General features: G+C 38.8%; 1 protein-coding gene across 1 annotated transcript; it reads right to left on the reverse strand.

Moving 5' to 3' along the window:
- Window positions 1–6364: 6364 nt before the first annotated feature.
- esm1 (endothelial cell-specific molecule 1) lies at window positions 6365–8849 on the reverse strand. Its single transcript, XM_057818707.1, has 2 exons — window positions 8254–8849; window positions 6365–6880 (listed from the first exon to the last, which is right to left on the reverse strand). Exons 1-2 carry the CDS (start codon window positions 8558–8560, stop codon window positions 6660–6662), a joined length of 528 nt encoding a protein of 175 aa, XP_057674690.1. The 5' UTR covers window positions 8561–8849; the 3' UTR covers window positions 6365–6659.
- Window positions 8850–9591: the final 742 nt, after the last annotated feature.

A 9591-nucleotide genomic window follows, 5' to 3' on the forward strand; every position in this document is an offset into this window, starting at 1 on the left:
CGACGTAAGTAACGTCACATGCAACATGGCTTCCAAGCACACAACTTTTTAAATGAACGGCGTGTCATTCTGAAGTTTTGTTTCCACTCGAAAAGTTAGAACAGCAGCTGATCTGACGATCGATCTCCATGTTTTGCAACGTGACGCTTTAATCTGCGCATGTCAGATGGCAGTTGTCAAACGTCCTTTCGGAATAAAGGCAGACACATGTAAACGCTGGATCGGAATAGATGAAGTGACATGTAAACAGCTGATGTGAAATTTCCATTCGGAATGATTTGAATCGGTATGAATAAAAGTCAGCATGTAAACGTGGCTACTGATTGTCGCGCTCAATCTGTAATGATGTCGTTTTACCTATATAGAGAGATAAAAGGCAGCGCTAAATGAGTAGAGTGAAGTTTGCCAGCCTTTTGAGCCTTTCTTTAATTGGCTAAAGCCTTGCAATCCCTCTCCCTATGATTAAAAATATCATGGGAAGCAATGTGGGGAAGCAAGATGGCAATTGATCTTTGTCTTATCACCTTAAGTTATTTCCCAAAGCAGAGAAGATATATCCATTGGTAGCACAACGCACAGTCATGGGTCCACTTCCCATCATGCATTTGGGATGGCCACAGTATCATTTACTGAAAGATCAACAAATACACTAGATGGCAATATTTAGTCACAATATACAAAGTCACAAGTCTTTCTATCTGTGGATCCCTCTCACAGAAAGAATGTTAATAATGTAAATGCCATCTTGAGGATTTATTGTCATAATAAAAAAATACAGTACTTATGTACTGTATGTTGAATGTATATATCCGTCCGAGTTTTATTCATTTTTTTCTTAATGCATTGCCAAAATGTATATGATCGGGAAAAATTATCGGGAATGATTGGAATTGAATCGGGAGCAAAAAAAAGCAATCGGATCAGGAAATATCGGGATCGGCAGATACTCAAACTAAAACTATCGGGATCGGATCGGGAGCAAAAAAACATGATCGGAACAACCCTACTAATTACTTTTTTAAAGTAAGATTAAAAACACTGCCGATATTGAAAAACCGATGTCGATATTATCCGATATCAATTCAAAATGCTTTTATCGGACAAATCAAATTCTATTTCCTTTCTTTTCATTATATCTCGAGTCGCTTCATCTCTCTCTTATTTTATCTCAGATTATTTCCCGGGGGAAAAAATTTCAAAGGATCAGGCCACAGGGTTCACTAATGAGAACAAATACATGTTCTCATAATAGAGTTTGTTGTTGGTATAAACAGCCCACGGAGGCGGGGCCAGACTGTAAATAGCAGGACATGTATTTGCAGTAAATCAGTGTTATTTACACCTTTGTTTTAGTGCAAGCGGAGGTGTGACGTGCTGAGGGAGTCACATAAAGGGTATTTCTCACCAACGCTTTCCTGTTATTTTCCTTCCATGTTAGGCTCCTTTTGTTTGTTTGGATGCGAGACCTCGGAACGTCGTCTCTCAGGGGAACAGACGGGAATGGTCCGGTGCACTGCTCCTGAGTATCTGCGAGCATATTTGACACCTGTTTATGGAGCTGTTGCAGGTATCGCAGTTATTTTAGCCCAACCAAAACCAAAGCAAACCAAGAGTTGGTGTCTTAATGACATATTGAAAAGAGTTTTCCAGATACAAGCTGTCGCTCAGTCTATTTTCAAGTCTTACTTATGAAGCTTTTATGGACTTGTTAGCGATAATTGCGCTATAAAACAGCAGGCCGGCTATAGTGCACAAGTGACATGATCACAGAGGCTGAATTTAATTACATCATGAGCAGGGGAGAAAGTGGCTAGAATTTCTTGCTGGAACTGCCTAACATGAAGGTCGCCACAGAACCAGAATTTTTTCAAACCTCCTAAAGCAACGGAAATGCAGAGAAAACTGCAGTGAAGCACTGATCACATGTCAGCCAACTGAACAGACAACTGAGTCCTGTGGGGTTTGATGCAACTCATCAGACTCAAATCAATGGCACAGTGGGGGAACGCTCCGTGCTGTCCGTGGAATAAAAAACTTATAAATATCGGTGGAAACGGAAGACGCCACACAAGCACTTTCTTATGATTGTTATTAACACTTGTCTACGTAAATCTGACGTTGGTAGATTGTTTTCTTCTTGGAAATAAGATGCGTGCGTGGCAGCCTGGCGTTTTTTTTTGTTTTTTTTTAACCATAGGGTTTTGACAGTTGCCGTCATATTTTTGGGATTACATTACTGTTCCGCCCCGTTCCGGCCCCAACTCTTTTACCGGAATGGTGTTCTGGACTGTTCCGGCCCACTTTCACCCCTGATTGTGGGCCAGATTTGGCCCGCAGGCCTGAGTTTGACATACATTACATCATGAAGACATCATATCCTAAACATCTCATATATTTGGAATTTTCTGTTGCATTGACAGGAAATGTCATTGAAAAATGTTCTTTCATGACTCTCGCAGGCAGGCCGGGACATTTTTTAGTGTGTGCGTATTTGACCCAAAAAAAAAAAATTCCACGCTTTTTCAAAGTGTCACTTGCTCTTGAATTCCCAGCCCAAGCAGACACAACAACAACAGGAAGAAGGGCCATTTTCACAGGTGTCAGGAAGTCCAGGAAATAAACACGCCGAATGCGGCACAAACATTTTGGTGAGGGTTTCAAGAGTCTGAGGTCAGGCTCAATTGCCATTGTAAGATTCAACAACTTTTCATACTTTTGGGATACACTTGAAAAGGACATTATCATATTGCTATATTTGTTGGTCACAGCTTAGCATAGCAGTTATGTTTATTGACCATTAGATGTCTTCAAACTAAGATGCTTGGGATTTGTTATGTGAGCAGACCATTTCAGCTGGGCATAACAATACAATTAGCCATAATATGTTAATTCCACGACTGCATATATCGGTATCGGTTTGATATTGGTATTGGATTTTCGGAGTTCGACAATATCGGGATATCCGTTAAAAAATCATGATCGGACAACTCTACCTTTTAGCAGAGGTGGGTAGTAACTAGTGTTGCACCGATACCATTTTTTGGCCCCGATACCTGGCTGTGCAGTATCGGCCGATACCGATACCATACCGATACCACCTCGTATATATATATATATATATATATATATATATATATATATATATATATATATATATATATATGTACAGTATTTTTTTTTTTTTCCCTGACGTTGCACCTGAATCCAATGCAGGCTCATCAGCGCAGCATTTAAGCACGGGTGATCTCAAAGATATTTGCCTTGCTGATCGCCATTTGACATCTCGCACTAGAGTCTCGCTACATTTGCTTGTTATGCCCCTGCATTGGTTTTTTTTCTGTTAGTGTGCTGCTCTCGTTTGTAACCTCTACCCTATGCAGGTATTTGAGTGTTTTTATTTTGGCTTTTTGGCTCGCTGCCTGTCGTCTTAAGTAACCTTCGAGTTTGTAGTATTGAGCTCCGTCGACCTGCTGTCATGGACTCCTTTTGTTATTTCTTCTATCCCGCGATCGCGTGTTATTTTTTGTTTGCAATCATTAAACCCTTGAACATATTCCCCGCTTGTTGTCTGCTTCGAGTTCCAACCTTGTTTCCGCATTTGCAGACGCTAACAATTATAAGTAATAATTGACCACAGCATCCAGTCTCTCTATTAGCCTCCTTTTTTTCGGGAGGGGGAGTCCCTTATTTCTATTTCTGAAAGGTGGCAACCCTACTTTGGAAACACATCCCAAATTACTGCGGCATTTCTTTCAGTAAAACACAATAAAAGTAAAGTAGACGTAGTGAACTGACCAGAGATTGTTGCTCCGGTCCAGCGCCATTCCTCTGGATAGCAGTCCTGCTCTTGCAGGCTCAAACTCGTTGTGTTCGTTCACTTTTCGTCTTCAAATGTTTTATCAGGTTCGAGGTGTTGAAACTGGCCGATTTAGCTCCACATCTCTAAACTTTCAGGCTGCAAATCTTGCATGCAGCCATTGATTTTAATCGACGGGATTTCTATTTTGAAATACTTCCCGACCACCGCCATGTCTCCTGGTTTGTTTTTCCTCCATATGAAAAAGCAGCCTTGTCATTGGTCAGGAGTGGCTATTGGCCCGCTCTCATTGGTCTGGAGCAGGCCAATAGCGATAGCTGCTTGGTGTTCACGTGTCATCACACAACACAGAGACAGAGTGTCGTGAGCGCCAGGAGGAAAATAAGGCTGCGGTCAAATATTATAATAATGGACCGGTAAATGGTATCGGCGCCGTCTTCGTTGGTACTCGCCGATACCGATACCACCATTTCGCGCTGGATCGGCACCCCCTGCCGATACTAGTATCGGTGCATCTTTAGTAGTAACATGTTACATGTTCTCATTTACATTTACTTGAGTAACTTTTTGAGAAAAATGTAGTTCTAAGAGTAGTTTAAGCCATACTTTTTACTTTTGAGTAAATTTGTGGAGAAAAAACGTTACTCTTACTCGCTCTACTAATTTCACCAATGAGACGTCGGAACAATAATCACATGACTCCACTACACCAGTCAGACACAAGCTTGCCGTTCTATGATCACGCCAGTCTCTTCAATCACGTAGCGTCTTTCAAGCACCGTAAAAAATGAAGTATTTGACATAGAGCGCGGCACTCAACATGACTCGAAAGCACGGATTTAAACCTCTCTCACAGTTTTTATTTGGCACCAATTGACCACGGAAAACCGGAGATACAATCCTTTTAATTTCATAATAGTGACTATGAAGGAACTACAGTATTCACTATTTAAACTAAGAACTATTTTCTCCACTAGAGGGCAGGGCACTCATACTCTTTGGACGAATAATGCTTATTGTACAGTATCAATATAACAACAGCTCATATAGATATGTTTGTGCTGAGAGGAAAAAAAATACCATTGTTTAGAAAAAAAAAAATCTAACAAAAATATGCAGTTACAATGTTACTCATCACGTGAGTATTCTTTTAACTGGATACTTTTTGTACTTGTACTGGAATACATTTTTTGGGATGACTACTTTTTTTCTTACTTTAGTAATATTATTTTGAAGTAATGCTACTCTTACTTGAGTAAATTTTTTGGCTACTCTACCCACCTCTGCCTTTTAGTCATAATGTATTGAGAATATTTTAGAATATATTTTTCTGTTCTGTATGTCTGTTTGTAAATTTGTGTTCAAGATCACACAAGAACAAATAAAGGGATTATTAACAAACTTGCAGGTTATGTTGGTCATATGAAACAAAAGAGGGGATTCAATTTTGGGGCAATAAGGTCAAAGGTCACAGAGGTAAAAAAATAAATAAAAGTGAATTTCGTGAGAACTGGATAACGGATTAGCCTATTTCAATTTAATTTGCAGGGTAGGTGATAATATGAGAAGAGAACAGGTCAAAGGTCAAAGATCACATAGGACAGAAAAATGGCAATTCTCTGAATGTGGCTGCTTATGTGGAAGTCTGCTCTCTCAAGCTGCTCCTCGAGTAAAAATATGTATGTTAATTCCAACATTGTATGTATAATTTTAAACATTATATGCATGTTAATAATAAAATGTTTGTAATTAACTATGAATCAGAGCATCACAGGTGCCACGTGTGTGCGTCCATGAATGCGTGTTTAAGTGTGAGTTCAGTTTTGCACTCTGCACCCAAAAATGTGTTAAAACCGTCTGTCAGACTTTAAAGGAAAGATTAAAACAATCTCGGGAAAAAAAATCTCCACATCATACAGTAATTCACCAGAATTTTTCTGTCTGGCTTTATTCAGAGACTATGAATCAGATGGTCGTGAAACTCTGTGGTAGGGTGCATTTTGGCAAGAGGAAGAACTGGTTTATTTTTTAAGCCAATGGTCAAGAAATTGCCTCACACTTTGTTCAAATATGATATAAATCAGACACAAATATTGTTTTCCTCGCATGAACACGAGGCACTGCCATTGCCACAGGAACCAGCAGGTCCCTGTTGATTGAAAGAACAATTGAATTGTTTGGATAAGTGCTTAGTAGGGAAAGAAATGGTCTCCACTAGTCAATGAAAATTGGTAAAATTATGATAAATTGCCAAAGAAAAACAGAGCAAAATGCATTTTTGAAAGGGATGCGCGACCCAAATTGAGCGCTAAAAAGTGCTAATTGTATCAGTGCCAGTCATCTAATTACCAGTAACAGGTGTCTGTTCTGTAAAGATTATTTGAGTGTGGCCACAATGCTGCGGCCGAGGGGGACTGAGTGCACAACTGGGATTAGATGCGCTAGGTGCGTATATTTCTGTTGTTCTGAAGCAGAAGACTCGAGCAGAAAAATGTAAGAAATAACAAAACAGACTTTGTTAACTTTGGTTTAATTGGCATGGCCATTTGTTTTTACATATGTATAGCTTTTATACTGTACAGTACAAATACAATTGCGATAATTGAAATATATTACTGTGACAACATGAAAAAGTATACACCCTATTCTCTCAAGTAAAGGCACACTATACATTTGGAAAATTAGTTAAAAAAAAAAAAGTGATATTAACTGTATAAATAAAATCAACATGCAGTCGATACTAAAAAACAAACAAAAAACAACCTGTCTGTTCACTTATAAGTTAACGCCAGATTTTCACTGACTGAATGATTATGAGTATATTAACTATTGAATGTACACGTCAGCGAGGATTAAGCTGCCTGGGTGCATTGGATATATTTGCTGCCGAATCCTGAACTTCTCCAGAGCCTTCCTCTTCACTTTGAGGGTCTGTCTTGAGATGACTGGCCAGTTTGGTGAAGAATTGAAGGGTGAGACAAGCGCCTGTCTCCCTGTCACACAGGCCACCTTTGCAGCTGCACGTCTTGCGGCACTCCATGCCATAGGTGCCAAAGCTGCAGTCTGGGAAGAAAAATGCCAACATTTCAGTTCATCTTTTTTTAAAGACATATAAAGAGTTTGGGGTCACTGCATGGCCAAATTTAGAAGGAACACATGCCCTGAGTTGGATCAATCAATAATATTGACTTGACTGAATAATATACTCCTGTAAATTACAGCATAATTCATGTTGTTAAATCATACTTTTTTTTTTTTTTTTTTTTAACATTAAAATAGTTGTTAATGAATATTAGAAGCACATAAGAATATTTCAGGTTTTAATTATTTTGATTAAAACATTATTAAAAACATAAACTGCTTCTATAGTTTTATAATACTTTTTTTACTTAAAGTGTTGTAAATTTCTAATAAATTGTCTATTTAATTAAATTGGTCCAAGCATTTTCAGCACCACTACAATGCTTTGGCAAACAGGATCCTATCCCACGTGAAATTGTGGAAAAGGCCCAGAACTGGTCGCCAGTGAATCAGAGGGTGTGAGTTCAGTAAATAAATTTAAGATCTCTGAACTACTACCACAACACCATCAGAGACAATATTTGTGATTTTTTATTTACTGTTCATTAAATGTCAAATGTTTTTACAATATTTCAAATTTTTAGAATGAAAGATTATGAACTCTTTAGATTTCATAACAAGGATTATCCATCAATTCCATGAACCAGGTTATCCTCATTGGAGTTTAGAGGAAAATTGCAGACAAATTGTATTATTTTCCAATGAATTCATTTAAATATTTTATTTGTATTTTTGTATTTACTTTTTACACATGTTTCAATACTTTTTAAAATATAGATTAGAAGAGTTTTAAAAATACTTTGCAAATATTTGTAATGTCGTGAAATAAAATCTTGAATAATAAACAATATTATAAGTTTCATGCATTGTAAATGAAAATATTTGCATCCAAACCTTATAGCCAGTTTCGAATACTTTAACATATTTATAAAAATTATTTAAAATATTTTCAAACGTTTTAAAACATGCAGACACGAGTAGTTCCCCCCTCCCCCTTTTGGATAAAATATTTAACATATTAAAAACCATTTTTTATATTAAAATTACATAATTTTTAAAATGCAATATTTGTCATGTTTTTAATACAAACTCCAATCATTCTTTTTAATTAATGTAAAATTAATACCTCTCTCACCGTGTCAATTTACTATAAACGTCATGATTTTATGCAAGGGCAGGTTCTTATGGAAAATCAAATGAGAAGTTTATCAAAGCGACTGTTGCGGGTTAAACGAAAAAGTTGGTGGATAACGCGAGCGTGTCCAACTTGACAAGAAAAATAAAATATCCTACATGGATTTAGAAAAAAAAAAAAAAAGCACCGTGAATTGTTATGTGATCCAGTTCAACGTTACCTTTGCAAACGCCATATTCATCCCCGTAGTCATCCTCGTCTTTATAGAACTCGCAAAAGAGGCCCGGTCCGCACTTGACGCCGTGCATGCCAGACACAGTGCGGTAACAGTGCTCCCCTCTGCCGGCCGCGCACACCTGGCAGCAGCCGCAGTCGTCCATCACTGTGCGCGCGCAGCCGACCGTGGGACCGCAACGCTCCACGTCGCACCTGTCCGGACAGTTGACGGCGTACTTGACGCTGGAGCTCCAAGCCTGGGCGCCGTGGGCCAGCAGCGAAGACAGCATCGTGAGCAGCAGCAAAGACATGGCGGGCGAGGGGGCGGATGATAAAGGTGATGATGAAGTGAGGCTGCGGCGGCGGAACGAGCGCTTCTGCAGGGGGACTCAAACCGGAGTGAGAAGGCGAGCATCAGCCGGAGAGCTTTTCACGGCATCCAACAAGTTTGTTTTGCACTTCGCTTTCGTCAATTTCCTCATTCCGCTCCTGTTTTAGAGATCCGGCGTGGAAGTGTTTGGAATTAGCACCGCCATCCAGGAACTGAAATCCCCGTGACCTCATGCCACAACTTATCTTTGCTTTGTTTTTTGTGTGAGGGGGTGAAGGGCAAAGGAACCGCATCGCCAACAGACGTCATCAGCTCAGATGAGCCTCTGACACTGACAGTGTTGCTACAAGCTGGATCATATTTTGTACTTGTAAATGAATTTTTGTTGACTTTTGTTTGCATTAAAAAAACATTGATTTGATTCAGGAGCAGTGGCGGAACAAATGTGAAGAGGCTTGGGTGCGATGAACAAATGGGACCCCCGAGTGGACCTTCCGATGAGGGGGAGTGTGCAAGTGGACAATTATTTGCAGGCCCCTCAAGATGCATAAATGAGACCCCCTGAGTGGACAGTCCTATCGGGGTCCCTATTCGTGGGTCCCTATTGAGCCCATACCCATGGGCTGGTATGATATTCTGACAGTATGATAACCTCAAGCCAAAAGATCACGGTTTCACTGTTTCACGGTATTGCAATTACAGCTCTAAAATGTGTTACCTTGAGATATCAGTTTTCTTATCAAAAAGAAAAAGTTTTTCCATTCCACAGGATTTTTCTGTTTCAAATGTTGTGCAAATTGGAATATAAGTATAAAGTTAAAAAAAAAGAAAAAAAAAAAAAGAAAACATATATATATATATATATTATAGGGCTGTCAAAAAAATTACAATTTTTAATCGAGTTAATTACAGCTTAAAAATTAATTAATTGTAATTAATCGCAATTCAAACCATCTATAAAATATGCCATATTTTTTTGTAAATTATTGTTGGAATGGAAAGATAAGACAC

Source organism: Corythoichthys intestinalis, chromosome 17 (genome assembly GCF_030265065.1).
Source record: "Corythoichthys intestinalis isolate RoL2023-P3 chromosome 17, ASM3026506v1, whole genome shotgun sequence".
NCBI lineage: Eukaryota > Metazoa > Chordata > Actinopteri > Syngnathiformes > Syngnathidae > Corythoichthys > Corythoichthys intestinalis.

Coding starts and splice junctions, on each gene's coding strand:
- esm1 (XM_057818707.1), bottom strand. CDS start 8,560: ATGTCTTTGCTGCTGCTCACGATGCTGTCTTCGCTGCTGGCCCACGGC. Junction 6,881..8,253: donor TGAATATGGCGTTTGCAAAG/GTAACGTTGAAC, acceptor TTTTCTTCCCAG/ACTGCAGCTTTGGCACCTAT.